The 22,459-nt window shown below is 41.0% G+C and overlaps 1 protein-coding gene across 2 annotated transcripts in view; it reads left to right on the forward strand.

Moving 5' to 3' along the window:
- tmem104 (transmembrane protein 104) overlaps window positions 1–22,459 on the forward strand; it is a 95,917-nt gene that overhangs the window by 55,058 nt on the left and 18,400 nt on the right. For both annotated transcript variants that reach the window (XM_075453845.1, XM_075453844.1), the window contains one exon: window positions 17,813–17,906. In XM_075453845.1, the coding sequence (XP_075309960.1) occupies window positions 17,813–17,906 (94 nt within the window). The remainder of the gene's footprint in view (window positions 1–17,812; window positions 17,907–22,459) is intronic.

Raw genomic sequence — 22,459 nt, forward strand, 5'->3', positions numbered from 1 at the left:
GCTGTGAAACTATATCCAGCCGCCGGCCTTCAAAACGATTTCCCCTAACATGCTAGGTGCTGATTCTTAGGATGGCCTCTAAGGTGTAGACATTTTAGAGATGATCAATATATGAGAACTTACTGCTACAGAAACTGTTTCCACGAGTTTGGAAAGACACACAAAAAAGAAATATGGATCCACATCAGAGATTTGACCCTGAGGAGATTTTAAATGTAAATGCACAAGTAAACCACAGATAACGTCCTCATATTTATGAACCTGATGACAAATGACAAGGAGAAGAAATACCCATCAGCGAGAAATTGTGTTGTTAGGAGAACCAGCTAAAAACCGAACCAGTGTGCAGCAGAGTTAGCAGAGTTAGAATGTTAGCAGCGAAGGCAGAGTTAGCAGCTTTAGCAGAGTTAGCAGCGTTAGAATGTTAGCAGCGAAGGCAGAGTTAGCGGCTTTAGCAGAGTTAGCAGCGTTAGAATGTTAGCAGCGAAGGCAGAGTTAACAGAGTTAGCAGCGTTAGAATGTTAGCAGCGAAGGCAGAGTTAGCGGCTTTAGCAGAGTTAGCAGCGTTAGAATGTTAGCAGCGAAGGCAGAGTTAATAGCGTTAGAATGTTAGCAGGATTAGCAGCGAAGGCAGAGTTAGCAGCTTTAGAATGTTAGCAGCGAAGGCAGAGTTAGCAGCGTTAGAATGTTAGCAGCGAAGGCAGAGTTAGCGGCTTTAGCAGAGTTAGTAGCGTTAGAATGTTAGCAGCGAAGGCAGAGTTAGCGGCTTTAGCAGAGTTAGCAACGTTAGAATGTTAGCAGCGAAGGCAGAGTTAACAGCGTTAGAATGTTAGCAGCGAAGGCAGAGTTAGCAGCGTTAGAATGTTAGCAGCGTTAGCAGCGAAGGCAGAGTTAGCAGCGTTAGAATGTTAGCAGCGTTAGCAGCGAAGGCAGAGTTAGCAGCGTTAGAATGTTAGCAGCGTTAGCAGCGAAGGCAGAGTTAGCAGCGTTAGAATGTTAGCAGCGAAGGCAGAGTTAGCAGCGTTAGAATGTTAGCAGCGTTAGCAGCGAAGGCAGAGTTAGCAGGATTAGCCGTGTTAGCAGAGTTAGCAGCATTAGCTAACCAACTCTGACCGTTTTTCACAAACACACCGGCGACATACTGCTGCAGCGTGTCTTAAGACTCGCACCAAGTGCCGCCACGAGCACTGAGAAGAAGTTCCCATCATAGTTCTTTAATAAATAAGCTGAAAAAAAGCATGTTTTTATCAGTTACATTGTGTCTTGAAAGCAGCAGAACAACCTTGAGAGTTAAACATAGTATTGACAGGATTGTGGGTTCTATGGCTCCAGTTATTTCTAAACATTTGTTACATGTTTAAATGTTTTGTGACGGCAGGAACTTTAGACCCAAATAAACCTCTTTTTGACACAGTTTGAAAGGAACTTTTTAAAAAGATGTAGTTCCCATCAAAAGTTAGAAAATGAGGGGTTTAAAGTTTTTTTTTGTCCGAATGATAGTTTTGGTTGAACTGCTCAGTGAGTGCTAAAGCACCATAGAAGAAGAGTTGCTCTGTGATGTAAACACCGGGTGGAGCCGTGCAGACGGCACATGCCGGTGCGGTTAGAATCTAAAAATAATCAAAGAAGAATCTGCTTTGATGTGCTTTACATTTACATCTCAGGGTATAACGTAGTGTCTATTACTGGAGTTTTAATCAGGACCAAAAAGAGAACCCAATGCCCAAGGCTCATCTGGAAGGCTATTAGCCATCTTTCTTTTTATGATGCCAGAGACGTGGGAGCAGGAAGGTGGCAGAGGGCTGTAAATTAACACATACATGAAAGCCAAATATTAGATTAGAGAAGAAGAGTTGCTGATGTAGATGGAGACGCACAGCGAGAGCAGCTGCTTGTAAGACTGAGCCACCAACGGTACTGCAGGCCTCTACGTTCCGTTTGTTCTATGCAAACTTCATTTATCTCCTTTAGTTCAGATGAACGATGGATTTCATCTCCTGGAGAACTGATAGAAACACGGATGGAACAGAGTGGGCTTTGAACCACTGCTTTTTCCTCTGGAAACTGATTAATTACTTTTCAAACACACATTTTAACCAAATATCGTGTGTTTATATCCGAGAAAAACAAAAATTGCACTTTGAAATCCATCAAATATTAGATGTTTGTCCATGTTTCAGGAGCACAGACAGCAAAGAGCTGATCATTCATGCGGTAAAGCCTGAATTGTTGTAATAAAAGGATAAAGGGTAACTTTTTAAACATTTTGAACGCAATTTCTGAACATTATGATTAGGGCTGGGCAACGATTAAAATGTTTAATCTAATTAATCACATGATTTCCCTGATTAATCACGATTAATCGCATTTGTGCGCAAAATCCAAAAATTAATTTAAAAGTAGTGTATAGCTTTTAGCATTTAGCTTTATTTTAAATGTGCTGCCATATGAATGAAAGTGCCATAACATTTGTTGTGCAAACACACTTTTAACATCAGCATCTTTCTGTAGTTTTTATGTAGAAGCCTCGCTCCACTGTCTGTTTCCTTGAATGACTTGCTGCTATCAGTTGTGTGTTTTGCCTTTAAGTGATATTTTAGACTGGAACTACTACGCTGAGAAGACAATTCAACTTGGCTGTGTTTACAGATGACTTTGGTTCTGTCGACTCCGCCGTCTGGAAGAACTTTAACATGAAAATGGCCGAGTAAAAGTTCCGTACCCTTCTCCATGTTTGGTGGATCCGCCGATTACTTTCTTTTCCTGTTCCACAGCAGACAGCAGCAGACTTTTACAAAATAAAAGCCTGTGAGCAGCAGACTTTTACAAAATAAAATAAATAATAAAACAGGGGTGGTCTGTGGCGTAGTGGGTTGAGCAGGCGCCCCATGTACAGAGGCTATAGTCCTCGCTGCAGCTGGCCCCGGTTCGAGTCCCGCATTGGACGCCATGTGCTGCGTGTCGTTCCCCCTCTCTCTGCCCCCTGCTTCCTGTCTCTGAACTTTCCATTAAAGGCACAAAAGCCCAAAATAAAAATATTTTTTAAATTAACATTTAAAAAAAAAAAATAATAAAACCTGCGTTAATGCGCGATAAAATATTTATCAGCGTTAAATAATTAACGAGTTAACGCGATAATAATGAGTTAAAGGGATAGTTCGCCTCTTTTGACATGAAGCTGTATGACATCCCATATCAGCAACATCATTTATGAACATTGACTTACTTAAGAGATTGTGAGGTCTGACTTTTTCCTGGAGAACCATTTTGTGATGCAAATGTATTACTCTGTTGAACGCATATTGTTTTGAGAAGCAAGAAGCTTTATTTTTTAAACCCCAGCCAACTAGCCGGACTACCTTCATCAACACCAAAACGAGGCTGGAACTCTGCTCACAGGACGCAGCAGGGGGTAAGAAGATGTTCAGAAATGATGTTGCTGATATGGGATGTTACACAGCTTCATGTCAAAAGAGGCGAACTATCCCTTTAACTCGCCAGCCCTAATTATGAGACCTGAAGCCTCTTTAATTGGCCACCTTAGGAGCAGGATCAGTGAAGATAAGAGGCCACATAGAACAAACAAACAAACAAAGAATGAAGGGTTGTAAAAGTCCTTTCTTTGACCTTGTTGCCATCTTATCTCCCTTTTTATATTTCTTTTTGATAAAGCACTTAGTAACAGTATTAAGACAAGTGCTGCAGCTTTTATTGTATGAGCAGAGATCCCCCAGGAAGTTGGAAACAAAGCACTTTTTGTGAAAACTTCCCAAATGAATCAACAGGAGTGGAGCCGACGCGTCTGTTGTCACCATCTTTATCATCCCGGGGAGCGACCACACACACCTCGTTCCCCGAGCTAACTCATCCCATCCGAGTGTTTTATTCGCCGAGATACTGCAAATATAATGTCACTGGCCTCTTCAAGCCTGCTTGAGTTATGTTACGGATGCAACATGCAGTTTAAGAGACATCATTCATACACTTTATATGAGCGTGTGTGAGTTGGTGCGGGCTGCTTACTATGAGGCTGACTTTATGAAGCTAAATGGTGAACCCAGAGGGTTGAGAGCAGCATGCAGAGCTGATAAAGATGGTCCCAGAAGAGATGAATGGAGAGGCTTCTGCTGTCAGCAGATAAGCACTAATATTCAGACTGGTTGCTGTCTCATCAAACACAAACGTGTGCACACACACACAGGGAGAAATCAACATGACATTGACTTTAAATCTTTTACTTCTAATTATATTTAAAATGAGATATTCAGCTTTAAGAACCGAACCGTTGTTGAACCGATTTAAGATTTGCAGTTTGAGTCGATTGTCCAGGCTGTCGGCCTTCCTTCAAGGAAGAGAAACCGGGCAATTTGTTCATAGAAAAACTTGTGTTCAATGGTGTTTTACACCTGTTTTTTCTTCCTGCTGTCATCTGTTCTTTGGCTGCTTTGATTTCTCTACATAAAGGCTGATCAATAAACCACAAAGCACAGCTCTGGCTGTAACTCACAAAACGGCTCCATCATTTTCAGTCACGTACAGAACTGTAGATATGATAAAGGTGCAGAAATGTACTCAAATATGGTCAAACGTGAATATAAATCCAGAATCTGAGTCAGAACCAGAGTTAGTTCAGTTCTGAGCAGCTTTAAAGTGAATATCTGCTCTGAGCTCAGCTCTCAGCTGAAGGTCCAGATGCATCTCTCAGCTCCTGTGTCAGGTCTTTGCTGGATGTTTTCCTCTTTCTTAAGGACATCACTTTCAGATCCTGTTCCTCTGCTGTAGATAGTTCTTTAGGCCTGACACTTCTTCTTCTGTCCTCCACTTGTCCAGTTTCCTCAAATGTTTTAAGGACACACTGCACACCATGCTGAGATATGCCAAGTTTTCAGCTAACAGCTCTTTGGGAATCACCTTGTTGCTGCAGAAATCCTGTTTTCTGTCTGTCACACTGTGTTATCTTTGCTGTTTTTCACACATGCAGCTAAAGAAATGGGAACAAATCTTAATTCCAGTCTAAAACCCACAAAGAGCTTCTAGATTATTCATTTCTGGTGGCATAAAACAGTTTAATCATTTCATTTATATTAATTGTTCCATAATTAGTCATTAGATTATATCTTATATTCCTTTTTTAAGCTTTAAAATTAATCTCATTCACTTTTTCTTGATGTTGTATAACATTCTTATTATTGTCTTTTTTTTCCTACTTTTAGACGTGATAACATTGATTTTTTTCGGGATTAGGATTTTTTAAAAACTGAATTTCTTATATTAATTTGACTCTTTTGGTAACTGAAAGCAGTTTTAAACGTAAATGTACAAAAAAGTTGAAAGTATGAAGCTGTTTTTCACACATGCAGCTGAAGAAATGGGAACAACTGATGTGTCTCTGTGACAGGCTGCTGGGAACAAAGTGCCTAAAGATCCAGTTTAAAATGGCTTCTTTGCTAAGTTGTCTGTTCTGTGTGGACACAACACTGGTTCATCCCTTGAGTTAGGAGCCTTTTTAATGCTGGAATGACTCAAAGGTCATTCAGGCTTAACAAAGAAAAACTCTTGAACTGTTGATGAAGACCATTTTAAAGGGTTACAGGAAGGCTGCATCAGGAGTTTACCACACAGCTCCTTTCCATTCACAGGGCTCTGACACTTGGTTTGTTCTTCATCTAAAAGTTATTTTCATTGTTGATTCATTTCTTAAAGGGGAACTGCGGTATTTTCAACATTAAGCCTTTTCTGAGTCGTCTGCAATGTTTTAGAACCCCCCTCACCGCTTTTTTGATGTTTACTACTGTATTTGCCTAATTTTGATTCATCTCAACCTGCTTCAGAACGGCTAGTCATGTGCATGTCCTAAAAGGTCCGTAAAAGCACCATAAACGTCCGTTTTCAAAATAATCAACTCACCGGAGTGGTTACTGGTGTGCACTGGTAATCCATATCAAATTTCGTGGTGAAAAGTTGCTTCTGTCGTGTTTTATTTGGCAGCTCGTTCATGCTCGCACTATTTTCTCAGCGGCGGCGGAGTAATATCAACGAACATCCATTACAAAATGTCAAATAAAACACGACAGAAGCAACTTTTCACCACGAAATTTGATATGGATTACCAGTGCACACCAGTAATTAATGTAAGTAACATTGCCGACGACTCAGAAAAGAGGCTTAATGTTGAAAATACCGCAGTTCCCCTTTAAGGAAGGAGATTTTTTCATTTGCACCCTTGTTGTATGTAGACGGCGTAAAACTGAATCACAACTCGTATTTTCACGGTAAGTAAGCAAAGGTGGAATTATATTCTAATGAAGGGACTCCGAAGCTTTATGGAACCATATATCTTAATAACTACTCTTTGTTGTGTCTTGAGGTATGAAAAGCGGTGTCATGTTTTTCATCTATTCTCTTATTTATGTTAATTTTATCTGCCTGACGGAGATATTTTCTGGTGATTAATGACGCTGAGAGCGGCAGACAGTCTTCCTCCTGACAAACATTTAGTTCCAGGATGCTTTTAAGTGTGATGTGTTCCCTCTCAGGCTCCATCTCAGCTCCCTTCTGTGTTATTTTTCTCTCCTCACTACACCATCACCCCTACAATCATGTTCAGAGCATCTTTGTATTACTTCCCTCTCCTCCCTGCTGCCCGTGTGCTCAGTGAATCAGTTGACTTGTTATTGCTATCATCAGGGTTTGTACATATCTCCTGGGCTTTTATGGCCTATTTTTACACCATTTATATTCCGTACCACCACGCTCTGGTTACTTTCAGGTCTTTCATCATACGTGTCAAAATCAAGTCAGTGAATTGTCCCATGATAGCTCGCACTTTACCGTGTTTTTTTTACCATCGATTGTTTTATTTTGTTTGACGTCATTTTGAAGAAATATTGTAAATAATGACATTGATTTGTGTCTAAACGTGTGTGTTGGGTGGCTTTAAGCCATTTAAATGCACATTGAGCTGAGTCATTGTTCACCCTGATGCAAAGCAAAAATGTCTTGTCAGAAGGTTGGAAAATCAAGTCAAAGATTTTTCGGCTCTGCGCTTTTACACTTTCAAGGTCTCAACTCGAGGTCCTAATTGAAATTAAATGATGCGTGTGCTTGTAGACGTCGTAAATGATTGCGGTTTTGCAGCTGTTCCTGGTAAAGAAGCAGCAGATTTATTTCAGTTGGTGTCGGTTGTTATTAAAACAATCATCTTTCCATCATGACGAGATCTAACCGTCTGTTTTAGGCCAACAGGGCCTGACATCAGGCTGCAGTAAGCAGAGAGTGGTCCAGAAATAAAAGTTTGTAACCAAATATGTAAGAGAAACAATCAGGACAATCTTATGAAATTAGTTTGAACTGTTTTGATTCTTCTGTCATGTCAAAAAGTATTGTTGTTTACTCTGGAAAAGCAGAAACAGCTGATCAGTCCTGTTGTGTGAGTAACGTCTTAACAAAATAAGAGCTTCTTTATTCATTTAATTACTTATTGTTTATTTTTTGGTACTGCACACCAAAGCATTTGCAGCCCAAGTTCATTTAAAGTGGGTTTCAGGTGCATAAAATTAAAAAAAAAAGCGAGTTAGAAAAATGAAAATAAAATCAGCATAAATATGTGAAAATATGACGCTTTTCCAGTTCAGGAAATGCAGTTAAACTGCGCAGCTGGGGCTCCAGTTTGAGTTCCACAGGTAGAGAATTGCACATGTTTATCTCCTGGAAAGATTAAACCTTTTTATATTATATTTCTATAAATATATTGCCGTAACATTTCCAGTTCCCTCTGGATGCTCGATGAGTCACTGAGGCACAACGTCACCGCGCACCTGATAAAAAGATGCTGTTTAACCCCTTATGGGCCTCAACTCTTCTTCAAAAATAGGTAATAAACCAACCCAAAGGAGCATAAAACCTTTCCCAATGTGCCTTAAATAAACTAATGAAATCACTGCATTTGGTAAACGAAACACCAGCGAGACGAATATTCCAACCGAGCATATTTTTCACTGTTTAAATGCTTTTAAATGCATCTCTATGGAGCTTTTTTAGAAAATCCAGAGCCAGTGTGACGTTTCATCTGCTTAATTCAATGAAAAATAACTGAGCTACAACAGTAACTTGAAGTGGAATCAGCAGTGGATGCCCATGAGCTCAGCGTTGCTCTCATTTCTCTGCTGTTGAATGTTTTATATCGTCAGTTTCCCAATGTGCAGCATGAAGCAGCTGAATGTCCAATCGGTGTTTCTGCAGCCACTGCCGAGTGTTTAAATGTTATTAGCTGGCATTTATAGATTCCTTTAAACGGCGGGTGTAAAGCCAATCATAAATACCTGTAAATCTTTGGTTTAGAGAGCAACCAGTGTTGTTAAAACGGCATTCAAAGACTAAACTGCTGATATTAAGACGCCAGTTTGTTGGGAAAACCAAAGCAGTTCTAAGCTAGGTCAAAATGAGATCCTTGCATCGGATAGGAAAACTATGGCTGTATCAACCAGCCACTGTTTTCCTATAACCATCCAACCATTGCCAGATGAGCCTCAGATCTATTTGTTATACTTTGAATGCATCGCAGACTCCTTCAGACGTCAGGGGTGCTGAGGAAACTCCTGCAGAGGATAACCAACTATCATCTAACAGCTTTTAAACTGAGACGTTGTTCAGGTAATTCGCTTGTGAACGATTGATAAAGGCAAAAGGACAGAGAAGAGACGAGCTGAGGAGGTAGAATATGCTAAAAAAGAAAGAAAAGCACAATTTGTGGACCTATCCAAGCTAACGCTGTGGGGTCACTTGGGATTCCACCGTCTGAAATCACTCAGTGGGGTTACATGGCTCTGAAAGGATCGGATTACTGGCTAAATTACAATCAGACTGAGTTATAAGGGTAATTCTCCTTGGATATATGGCGGTGAATGAATGGGATCAAACTCAGGCATTGGAGAAAGATGGAGAACGCAGAGCCAGATGAAGCTACGTCCCTCTACATTTGCTCTGTGATGAGCTGCTTGTTGCACAAACTCGATGCCCAACGGAGCATTCTCCATCGCGTTGTTTGTTTCTTTCTGACGGTGACAACAACAGGAATATCGTCTCCTTTGACTTCCGGGTCACGACCCCGGGAAAACATCTGGAGCATGCGCAGAACGCAAAGTCTGATTCACCACGTGCTTCAGCGTCTACAAGCAGGTTTAGAGTGACTTTCAACCCAGTTATCTCGGGGTCTGAATCCCATCCGATTCTTAGTCAGATTAAGGTGTCTACATGCACTTAATAACTCAGTCTGATTGTAATTTAGCCAATAATCCGATCCTTTCAGTGTCATGTGACCCTACTGACTGTTGTGTAATTCATTTGATAAATTTTAAGGGGTTTTGATCTGTTTTCCGTCATGAATCGCTTCCTGACAGTTTTGAAAGATGCTCTATGAATTAAAAAACTATTTTAAGACCACATTAATTACGTAAGAATGGTGACTGAAGTCTGTTTAGAATCAAGATAAGCATGAGAAATAAATGGTCAGTCGATTGGGAGTCGTAATCCCTCCTTCTCTGATTGATCGTGGGCTGGATTATTAGATACCAGGTTGGACCACCATGGAGCCATCGGGGCACTTTTGAATCTCCTCAGAGGAGCTTGTTGCTAATACGATAACTGCTTGTCTGCTGGGTATTTTCACCAAATCTTTCTGTGTTCCCAAACACGATGGCGTGGCTCTCCTGGGTGTACGCTCGGCCTCAGATGCTTCAGACATCTGTGCCACGAGCGTCTGGCTGACCCCACGAAACAGAGCAGAAATATTTGTTGATTAATTACTTGAATGGTGTGAACGGTCAGGGGTCGACTTGGCCCAACTGTGATGGATGAAGAGCCGCCGTAACACGTGGCTCAGGACAAGCACGCACACAGGTGGTGGTCCAATTAAATTAAATACCTTCTCAGAGTCTCTGCAAACCCAAAAACACTCTGAAAGTGACTGACAGCGGGAGCCTGCTCTGCCAGTTGGTGGCGGGTTTTCACCGTTACTGAGATCACTCACCGTATCTAAGCCCCGTTAATCTCTTACTTCCAAAATTAAACTTTTTTTTCACCAGGAATATTTTACTGAAGAAAGTTCAGTAAAGGGAGATAAAGACGGGGGGGGGGAAAAAAAAAGCTTCTTAGACAGACTGGAGATTATACGGCTGCAGGTTCCCAGGCCTCAGAGACTGTCTGGCTTTGCTCCTTCTTTGGAAGCTCTCTATCTAAAAAGCAGGTTGGTTTTGCTCTACATTCACATGTGGCTGCTGCCAAGTCGTCCACTCTGAGTAAAGCATCTGAACTAGCTGCTTTCCCGCAGAGTTCAGTGGTGAAGTGGCAGTTTCACACCAACCTGCCTCTGTAGTAGAGGCGGCAGGTTTCTTGATCCTTTTGCCTCTTTGTAATGATGAAAAACATTTAATCTGTTGAGGCCTGTTGTGATTTGGGCACACGACAGTTAAGCTGTTAGCGTTAGCTGCTGCTAAAGGAAAAAAATAAATCAATTAATAAGCCACGAGCAGAGGTGGGTAGAGTAGCCATAAACTGTACTCAAGTAAAAGTACTGTTACTTTATAATAATATGACTCAAGCAAAAGTAAAAGGTAGTCATCCAAATAATTACTTGAGTAAGAGTAAAAAAGTGCTTGGCGAAAAAACGACTCTACTGAGTAACTGTTGAGTAACGTCTGATTTATTTGTTAACACAAGCATTCAATCAGACAGACAAAAATACTAAATAATCATCTTTAGGCAGATTAGAGTTCATCCAATTGATAAAATAAATTAAAATGAATTAATTAATTACAAAATATCTTAAATTAAAATAATCCAGGTAAATTCAAGAACTTCAATAAAATATAAAAGAGACTTAGGAAATGTTTAAAACATATGTAACCCATATGTAACCTAAAAAACAAACATTCACCTATCCATGGGGGGAAAAACGAGTTTAGGAAACTTAGCGCTACATGTTTCCTCAAGTTAGATGTTGAGTTTCTGCTGAAATGTGCGTTTGTTTTGGTTGACACAGAAGACACATAATGTAGCTGCTGTTTCTCACTCTTTGTAAGGTAAACATGCTTTCAGTATGAGGCCTCGTCTGCGTCTTCATTTCCCACCGTTGGTTCTGACGTTTTTCATCTGTTTCTTTGTTTGTTTGCTACGACTGCTAATGCTAAAGCTAACCCGTCCCGCCGCTGAGATCGAGTACGGTCACGTGACCAGACTGCACGGCTGCGTCTGATTGGTGGAACACAGTCAGGTGGTAGAGCCTTTGGTGGAAGTCTCTCTCTCTGTCAGAATAAAACATTAAAATGAGGCGTACGCGGGGGGATAAAAATAATGAGGCGTAGAATACCAAAGAGGTAAGAAGAAAAGTAACCAGCTCATTGTAGCCTAATGTAGCGGAGTAAGAGGACAGTTTCTGCTGCACACATCTACTCAAGGAAAAGGAAAAAGTATAGAGATTTAAAACTACTCCTAGAAGTATCATTTTTTCAAAAACTCACTCAAGTAAATGTAACTCGTTACTACCCACCTCTGGTCAAGAGGAATTATCAGAGGTGGAGGGGGGATTTTTACATTTGTTCCATTTTATTATGAAACTCCAAACCTAATTTATTCTAAATAGGATCCTCATGATGCTGTTTTCTGCAGCTCTTTAGTTTGCTGTGACTTTAAATTAATGCATTTTATGTCTGTAGCCTCAGTTTTTACTGATACATCATCAGTCTGCAGCCTCCAAAGAGAGGTATAAAGGACGAATCTCAGTGTTGGTACCCTTCATTGCCTTGGTCACCTTTGCAGTTTCTCATCTAAAACTCTCCCTTTATTGCATTTCACTGAAGTGTGTGATTGCGGCCAGGTAGCTGCTGCACCGCGAAGGAGAAACGGGCGATTTTTAGGAACGTCTTTGTTGTCAAACACTCTGACAGTTGATGGGTGTGCTGCTGCCGAAGAGCAAAGCCCATCGGGACGCTCGAGAGGCGGGGAGGGGGGCACGCAGACCAAATTGATTCACGCCACTTTCCTCCTGACAGAATATGTTTTTGTTTATTGCAAAATGTATTAAACTGAGCATAAAACGTAAGCAGTTTCTGTGCAGAGGAAGCAAAAAAATACAGACGCATTAATGTACGGTGGGCTCACAAGTAAGAGGGGGATGAAAGCCGCCGAAACAAAGTATTAAATGAATAAATGCATTGAATCTGAGCCTTATTGAATCTGTCTACGTCATGAAATTCTAGTTACGTTCATCTAGAACTCAGCCAGGTGACGTTTCCTGGAGCAAAGACCGTTCTGTATCGTATTATCAGAGTTGCTGCTCTTTGAAAAAAAGGCCGTTATAAAGCGTAGTGTTGTTGTCGTGTGACAAACACTGAGTCATGTGACGGCTGCTGTGAAAAGCTCTCATCTCAGACATGAGCCGCTTCGCTGCTTCTCAGCAGAACTGCAGCGTGGGACAAAAAAAAGTCCATGTATTGTTAGAAAGAAGGACACGGACATGTGTTAGTTTTCTTCTGTTTACACCCCTGAGCCACGAAATACTGCCTGCAAAATCATCACAAGACTGTTAGTGACGCTTCGGGACAGCAAGAAAAGACTGAAAAGTAAGATTATCTGATGCATGGGGGCAGCTCGAGTCACTGCAGACGGTATCAGTGACTTCTTTCTGTGGATAGAAACGGTCCAGAATCACAAAGACGCTCGTTCTGGGAAGAGATGCTGCAGCTGAATTGTTATAAAGCTGGATTATCGTAACTCTAACTGTTCCAGCTGCAGAAAAACTGAAAGTTTTCCTTTAATGATGCGTTTGATACAGCAGGAGAAAAGCTGGGGGTGGAGGACTTTCTGGACCTTTCTGCTTTCTTTTCCTTTTTTGGAGCTCCTGATTGTTCGTGACTCGGCTAATTTGGATCCAAATTTGGTCCCAACCGCCCTAAAGTTTAAACCCAACTCGGACTGAGACTCTTATCAAAGCGTGAAGCTGAACCCGTTTCTTTTCTCTTAACCGCTGAGTCGCCGGCCTCTGCTCGACTTGCTTTCTGATGCAGCAGATTATCTCAAACAGCCAGTCGATGGAGACAGATGTTTCTACCAGATTTAAGCTTTCTTCAGAAGAGACGAGGATGCACAGTTTAGACTTTGAGACCTTCATTTGGAAGAATACAGGCGTCATACAACATTTGATGCTATAAAGAAACGATCCCAACAGTCATGTGGAGTTGAAAGTGAGCCACCTCCGTATATCCCTACGTGCTGATTCCCTTTAGAATAATGCCGCCTGATTTACGGCCTTCGCAGCACTTCTTCCTGTTACAGCCTGGTTCCCAAACAGATTAAATTCATCTTTTAGCTTAAAATTTGACACACGATACCCCACAATGACAAAGTGAAACGAGTTTGTTTGAAACTTTTGAAAATTTATTAAAAATAAGAAATACAACATTTACATAAATATTCACAGAGTTTGCTCAGTACTTTGTTACATTCATCTTTCCCTTGACCCCCGACTAGTCTCCCAGTTCCTGCCGCTGAAAAACATCCCCTCAGCATGATGCTGCCGCCACCGTGCTTCCCTGTAGGGACGGCCATTCAGGCCAAAGAGTTGGACCTTTGCTTCTCGTGGTCTGAGAGTCTTTCAGCCGTCTTTTTGTTAAACTCCAGGCGGGCTGCCATGTTTTCTGACCTCCCTACCATCCGGGCCTGGTTTGGGAGCGCTGCAGAAGTGGGTTTGTCCACGTCGTGCTGCTGGATAATGCAGGAAAAACAACGTATTTCAGGAACTGAGACTCAAGATAAGGGTTTTGTAAACACTTCTAGAAGAAGCAGTTTGAGTTATTGCTGAATCTCAGCATTCTATCTCTGATAATCAACACAACTTTCTATTATAAACTGAAGCTAAAATATACTTTTTTTATATACAGAGTCACCTGACAACATGTGGCATCTGATTCCTCGGTCTGTCCACACCCACTTACACTTCTTCTCAAAGCTTTCCCTCTAAAACTCCGTTCAGAGTCCTCTTGTGATCTGATTTCTGATCTGATTGGTATCAAAGACTCCCTTTCAGCCCTCTTTAAACCTCCCGTCTCTGCCGTGGGAGCACATGCATCCTCCACTGCCCAGTTTATGTCCTCATTGTCTGGTTAATGGACTTTTCTTTGAGGTCTTTTACGCATGACATTAGCATCAGGTCATATATGGGCATTAAGGGATGTTTTTACGGTGAATTTACTGAAGAAAAATGCATGAAAAAGGGCATTGATGGTTAGAAATAGATGCCGGTCCTGTTTGATTAGAGTTAGACCTCATTAACCAGCGATCATCAGTGGTTTCTGAAGCGTTGATTTTCACTTCCATTTCTCAGTATATAATTTGTGGCGACATGGGGAAGGCTTTAATGTGGCTGCTGTAGCATTCATCATAGATCCATCTGAATAAATAAAAAGGGAAAAACATCACCAAATGGAGGACTCTTATTTATTTATTTATATATATATATATATATATATCTCCGCAGAATGAGGCACCGTAAAAGTCCCTTTCTGTTTGTGTCACACGCAAAGCCAGCGAGGGAATATCCCTTTAAATAAAGATTACATTTAGATGCTAACTGATAAACATGCAAAGCCTTTTATAACTAATATCGCAGGTCCTGAGTGCACGTGACGGCCTGATGAGGAAACATTAAATGTGTTAAAAACTGAGATGCATCTGAAATCAGAAGCAGGTTGGTGTCATGCTGTAAATTACAGTCATTTTTAGGCAGAAAGCTCGAAAGCGGCCGACTACAAAGACACATTCAGGGCTGAAATACTGCTGTCTGTCAGCCAGATGCGATTAATTCCCCTTCCCTCCACAGACACATCTCCCCTCATTACGGTTCATTCATTACGTCCAATGGTTGGTGCAGATTTATGCTTAGGCTTGGACGACACTTTGCCAAGAAGACAGCTGGTAATATTTTAATATATAGACACGCAGATAGGCCCTAAATCCCTTCTGACTTTTTAAACTGCTGTTTAACACTTTAACCTGTTTTAGTTTGAGTTTGAGCTCCAGTAACTGGTAATAACTCTTGGATTTGAGTGTGGAATGATGTAGAAACATGAACTCGAGCATGAACTCTCAGATAAAAGGTGCCCAGATTATTAGTTTATAGTGAACGGGTTCGGCAGTTTGTTTAACTCCTGGTTTTTGGTAATTCTGCTTCTGTTCATGTGCTGAACCGTTACTTTACCTTTACATAAAAGGTAAAAAATGACCCCATGAACATCCACAAGCTCATAAATTCAGTGACACACAAGTGACAGTTCTGAAAGTTCACAAAGACTCCTTCGTTACTTAATTATGAGTACAGAAACATTACCGTGAATGTGTTGGACTGGAGCTCGTTTCTGCTGTGCTGAAAGCTGCTTTGTAATTATTTCATGTGATTGTTCTCTAGTTTTGGGCCTGACTTTTCTAGAAGCTTCTCGAGGGGAAATCGGGTTTTTGGAGCTCCATGAGCTCCATTTAAGGCTTTTTCTCTGGTTGTTAATGAAGATGAAAACACTGAAGGGTTGCTAGGCTAAGTAAATAAGTTTAAATTATAATAAAATCTATTGAAATTACATAGAAAATGAATTATGCCAAGACATAAATGTTTAAACTTGTGCTAATTATTTACTTTAAAAACATTCCAATTAAATAACAAAAACTATTTAATATCTCTCCATGTTTACTTGTTACTTCTGTAATTGTTTCTGTATTACTTTCCTTTCCATAGTGTTAAATGTCCGCCTCCTCATGTGCATAAAGAAGCAGAAAATGTCTGGTGAAATCAAAATAAAGTAGAGAAATGAATCATTTGGAGGGAATAAATAGATCAACACCATGTAAAGGAAGAAATGAACAAAGATAGAAATGAAATATATTCCATTTAAAAAGATAAATGAGTTACAAAGTAGATAATTAGATGAAAGCCTTTACGCTTTTGGTTCATCATATTTATTTTCAGCCCTCCACGGTCGTGCATCTCCAGATTTTTGCAGCTTGTTGCTTGTGGTGAAGTAGCTGAAAGTCAAAGTGTACAATCGGGTCACTTTCTGCACAACCCATCAAAACCAAACCAAAACAAGGCAAATAAAATGAAGAAGCTCAGAGTTATGTGATGGGTTATCTTCCTGCACTTCTTTTGTTGCTTTCCCAGCTGTCGTGGTGTCATTTTCTCTGGTTGTGTCACTGCTGTCGAGGATGAAGCCTGTAGTGACTGTAGGGCACAGTTAACTCGGGCTAGGTAACTCTGGTGACTGTAGGGCGCAGTTAACTCGGGTTAGGTAACTCTGGTGACTGTAGGGTGCAGTTAACTCGGGTTAGGTAACTCTGGTGACTGTAGGGTGCAGTTAACTCGGGTTAGTTAACTCTGGTGACTGTAGGGTGCAGTTAACTCGAGTTAATTAACTCTGGTGACTGTAGGGTGCAGTTAACTCGGGTTAGTTAACTCGGGTGACTGTAGGGTTTAGTTAACTCGGGTTAGTTAACTCGAGTTAGTTAACTCGGGTGACTGTAGGGTGCAGTTAACTCGGGTTAGTTAACTCGGGTTATGACCAGATACGTCAGACATAAAATCGTCTGCAGTTTGTGCAGGTCAGACACGGGACTGAGGAGGCTACTCGGATGGGTTCACACTGTTGTTATCAGTCTTTGAATATTCCCTATCAGTTCACCTCTGCTCCACATGATATTTAGCCCTTTAGGTGTCGTGTTGCATGGCTTTCTTCATGTCTTCCCTGTGCTGTCGCATCCATGTCAGGCACCGAACTGAAACGTTAGTCGTGTCCTCCCTGAAGAGTGCGAGCACGCCAGCGTGTGTCTGTCCTACTTGAAACCCTGCGGGCTGCTCTTCAGATGAAATGGCACTCGAGTGACTGCCTCACAGATCACACGCCACTCAAACTGTGCAGTCAGACCTGAGAGTGTCGGAGAGCAGGGAAGGAGGGAAGAAATGGGCGAGCGCAATACGTTTGCAGGTGTGGAGGGGGAAGGAGTGGAGGGAACTAATGGGGTTGGAGCTACAGTAGCTGAGCCACTGCCTCTGATTGCAGCTCTTGATAAAGAAAGTATCTGATGGGCAATCAGAACCGAGGTCTGGAAAGATTTGAAATTTTCTGTGCTATAGATCGGTCCACCTCTTCATCTCCTCACCCGTATCTGAAATGTGCTGAAGGGAATCTGACAGCGCTCGGGGAAGGATGCGGCTTGGCGAGAGTTTTAAAATTGCATGTCAAGGACGAATGACAAATCAACACAACAGCTGCTTCCCCAAAGTTTACTGGGGTCAAGAAAACTCTCAGAAGTTGGATTGTGCCCAAGTGCAGCTGTTAAAAGTGACTGTAACACTTGAGAAAATGCAGCAGATTGTTGTGTTTCACTTGTTTAGTGCCTGAAATCGTGTCAAACGCCCAAATACGGCCTCATAAGTCGAGATAACCTTGAATTAATACCTGTTCTGCAATCTGGGAAACAATTAAAAAGCATGAGAGCTATTTCTCAGGTGGAATTACACACAGCAGGTCGTATTCATCTCCAGTAAATCAAACTTACTCACTGACTAGCGCTGACATTTTCAGAATTATTCATGGTGGCTGACATTTTATTGCTATCCTGCCAGGTCTCATCAGCTGATGGCGAGACGGGTTCCTCACTTTAAGCTTTTAGGAGACGGTGACTTTCACCGCTGTGTGATTATTAAAAGTTATTTTTGTCGTCTTTTCTAGTCTCAAAGTGTTTTTTTTTTTGTCTTTCGTTTCCTCCCTTGCAGAGCGTGTTCATCGTTGCGTTGGGGCCTTTCACCTTCTTCAACGCCCAGAAGACCAAATATCTGCAGATTCTCACCTCACTCATGCGCTGGATTGGTAAGAAGATGCCGCACATTTCCTCACTGATCTAGATTTAGTCTTCAACAAACACGACTTGACTGGCTTTGAGCCTCTTTCTTTGCTGCCCACACATTAGGTGGGACGATATGCTTTGGTCACAATTCGATTGTACAGTGGAAACCACTTATAGTGGTCACGGATATAGTAATCAACCGCTTATATAGATCAAAAGGCTTGGGACAGAATCATTTCTATACAAATGCTGTTTAAATAATTCGTTTATAGTAATCAAGAAATCCACTTATAATGTTCATTTTTGGCCATTTTATGAATGTAAACATGTGCAAAAATAATTTTAAAACTACGTTTAGCTATTTTATTTTTTACTCCCTTGATTCCTCTGGACGTCTGCTTCTGCCTCGCTAGCTAACGTAACGAGTTGACACCGGGCAGCAAGCGCACGAATCATGGCTGGAAAAAGGAAGTCATTTTCTCTGAATGAAAAACGTAGTCTCCTCGAGGCGTATGACAAATTACCAAAAACGAGTCAACGAGATGCTGCGGCAAAGCTTGGCATTCCTCAGGTGCTTTTCCCGGGCGCCGTCGTTTTCTTTCTCCGTCGTTAGCATTCATGTCTCTCGTTGCTTAATTAGACTACACAAGGTAGCCTGAGGAACGCCAGGCTTCGCCGCAGCATCTCGGCTTGCTGCCCGGTGTCAACTCGTTACGTTAGCTAGCGAGGCAGAAGCAGACGTCCAGAAAGGAATCAAGGGAGTAAAAAATAAAATAGCAAAAAAAAAAATACAAATTCGGTTTTAGTAATCATCTGCTTATAGTGTTCAAATTGGCTCTGGACCAACGTGATCACTATAAGCGGTTTCCACTGTATCATGATTCTAAGGTGCTGATTCGATATAATCAGTAATTGCAATTTTCTTCCTCCTTAAAAAACAAACGAGTTGAATCGTACACTTCTGGAATGAATGTCGTTCCCATAAACGATGCACATCAGTCTGTGTCAGTCAGTCCAGCAGCTGACATTTATTTCAACTGAGTCAAAAAGAGGTACTTAACATGTACAGCATTTTTTATTTATCATTTTTCCATATTGAAAACTTTGACATCATTAGTTAAACATTTCTTACAACAGTTGTGAACCCGCCCCAGCCCATCCACAAAAACACCTGCGTATCAAACGTGCAAACGGAGCACCAAAAGAAGAAAACAAATACACACAAATACAAAAACAGACATAGAAAAGACTCAAACCAATCTGTGTTGATCATTATGGTCATAACACCAACATTCTGGACCTCTGGCATAAGAAGAAAGACAAAAGTCCCAACAGTGAGAATATGGGCATCAAGAAGACTAGGACGGCAGTCAAAGAGAAAGAAAGAAAAATAAATACATTAATGAATAAAAACAAGGAGTCGGGCAAAAGGCAGGCTCTTGATATGAGTTATGAACTGTGACCAGGTTCTGTCATATTTTTGTCCTCTGACCCGTGTACTGTATACCTAATTTTTTCCAGAGCCAATCCCAACATCACCTCTCTAACCCAATGAACATAGGCAGGAGGGTTCTTCCCCTTCCAGTTCAATAGTGTCAGACGACGCGCATGCAGCGATGCAAAGGCAACTGCATTTTTGTGGAGGCGGGAGAACTCTAGCTTGTCGCTAACCACGTGTACAGCATTTTTTTAAAGTTTACAGAGATGGGGACTCAACTCACTGTGACTTGGACTCGAGTCGCTGTTTTGATGACTTGTGACTTGACTTGACAAATAATAAAAGACTTGAGACTCGACTCGGACTTGGAAGTTAAAGACTCGGCACTTGACTTGAGACACGATGACTTGAATGACTTGAGTGTTAAGCATCTAGCATAACTTTGAACTTTGTTCTTCATTTGAAGATCCATTCTGATCAGTAAGTGCTCGTCAAATTAGCTAATATTATCCTGTTAGCCTAGTCGGTAGTTAGCTAACGTTAGCTTGATATGATACGGGGTGGACAGGTTGGACACATTGGCCAATGATGTTTACTGACAGTTACTTATATCTTTGTGTTTTCACTTTATTAAGATCAGATTCTGCAGGTAAAATTGCAATAATAAGGTGACTCTTGACTTGTCCAAGAAAAAATTACTTGGGGTTTACTTGAGACTTGCACATGTGTGACTTGGTCCCATCTCTGCCAAATTAATTCAAATATGGGCTATTTTAACATAACTTAATGTAATGAATTGATGGAGTTTTTCTGGATATGACCTAATATAATCGATTCAGGGGAGAAAAATCGATTTTTAAAATCATCCCATTAAAAATCGCGATATGTACATGAATCGATTTTTTTTTCGCCCACCCCTACCACACATATTTCCATTTTATCCGCCCACCTCCTCGCTGCTCTCCAACCGATCCCTCCTGCCTCCGCCTGTGTGGCTGCCGTGGTCGGGTCCGTCCATCACGGTTCGGTCCTGCTCTGTGTCTTTGATTCCCATCTCCTCTCATTCCTCAGCCTGACGGGCCTGACAGCCCGTCCCGAGCTTGATTGGACCGTCACTCACAGGGCGACGGGTGAAAATAAACCGCCTGTCCTGGACCTGCTGTTAAAATCACAACACCACTGAATCATGGCACTCCCGCCACCCCTGCACAGCCGTGCGCCGGCTCAAACAAACAACACACAAACGCAGCAGCATCCACTCGCTGCCCACTGCCCGGCTGGCTAAATAACACCAGGGCTCACTCCGGCTCTGTGTAATTGATTGTTGGTGTCACTTTGCAGCCTCCTCTTTACAGCACAGCTTAATGATTCAAAATGGCTCCAGTGGAAGCTTTGTTTCCATCATGTGTTTGTGCAGTAACACGAGAAAAGTAACCCCCATAAAACAGCACGTGAAAAGCCTAAAGTTGGCGGCCTCTGGCCTCATTTGTTCACCTGTGTTAATCACAGCGTATTTTAACGAGATTGCAAACATTTTTGATTTGCTGTGAAGAACGGTGAGCGTTTTATGCTAACGTCTATAAGGTGGGAGAATATTTACTCGTTCCACTCAATTAAATCGTAGTTTTAAAACATAATTAGGATCGTTTTAATGGGACATTGGCCAAAAAAACACTGAATTCTAGAGATAATGGTCCATCCCACCATGTTTGATTGATAGCTGATTAAATCACTTTAATCCATCCCTACACGGTTATATCAACTAATTGGTCAGTGCTGTATGGTTTCTTTTTGTTTTTCTTGTTACTTATTTACATTTTTTGTATTCAAAGCTTGTCTGAAGCTCAAATATGCTTTCAAACGGTCACTCCAGTGCCCACGAAAAGTAATGCCACACTAAAAAAAAACACTTAAAATACCAACATTTTAGGTTTATATCTGAGTTTTTCGACTGAAATGTGTCACTGTGAGGCCGATATGAGCACTTTTAAGTTCCACTCAATTAAATCGTAGTTTTAAAACATAATTAGGATCGTTTTAATGGGACGTTGGCCAAAAAAACACTGAATTCTAGAGATAATGGTCCATCCCACCATGTTTTGGGTAGCTCACAGGCTTGTTCCCTGGGAGGTAGTGCTGGTTACTGGGCCTAACTTCAGCTCCATGTAGGATGAACATTTACTGCTGGCAACAGGAAAAGATTCAATCATCTGGTTTTATTGGGTGTACCCACATCTAAACAGTTTAAATACGCTGCTTTTGGTGCCAAAGAGTGTAATATCTAACAAGTAGAACGATAGGAAAGAGATAAGTTTGCAGCCTCCTCGCTGATTAAATCACTTTAATCCATCCCTACACGGTTATATCAACTAATTGGTCAGTGCTGTATGGTTTCTTTTTGTTTGTATTGTTACTTATTTACATATTTTTGGATTCAAAGCTTGTCTGAAGCACAAATATGCTTTCAAACGGCACTCCAGTGCCTACGAAAAGTAATGCCACACTAAAAAAAACACTTAAAATACCAACATTTTAGGATTATGTCTAAATTTTTCCACTGAAATGTGTCACTGTGAGGCCGATATGAGCACTTTTTTTTTTAAACATACATTTATTGGTTTTTCATGTTAATATAACAACCAACAGTTTAAACATCCAAAACATATGGCAGAAAAGAAAATAATAGTTAAATGATTAAAAAAGATACAATAAACTACAGTAATTAGACAGCAAATTACTGTGCAATGAATATGAAATAATGAAAATAATAAAAAATAAATAAGTAAATAAACACATAAATAAAAAAAAATAAAAAAATAAAAAAAAAAATATTCAAAATGTAGGTTACAGCTTGCACTCCCAACAACCAATTAAATACTTTTCATTTTCTCATTCTAATATGAGCACTTTTAATTGGACAACATGGCTCATTTTAGAGTATATTTGCAGGTTAGTGTATCGCAAAGTGAGGGAAGGGAATCTGAGAGCAACTCAACCCTCCAAAAAAAGTGGGAAAAAGTCACAAGACGACTACAGATGTAAGGCTGTCGTAGTAAATGTGCAACATTTGTTGTCTCCTGTTTGGCGTTAATGGTCTGAATTAATCTGAGCCACGACATGTTGAGCGCCGCAGTAAAA

The sequence above is a fragment of the Odontesthes bonariensis genome, chromosome 21 (assembly GCF_027942865.1).
Source record: "Odontesthes bonariensis isolate fOdoBon6 chromosome 21, fOdoBon6.hap1, whole genome shotgun sequence".
Lineage (NCBI taxonomy): Eukaryota > Metazoa > Chordata > Actinopteri > Atheriniformes > Atherinopsidae > Odontesthes > Odontesthes bonariensis.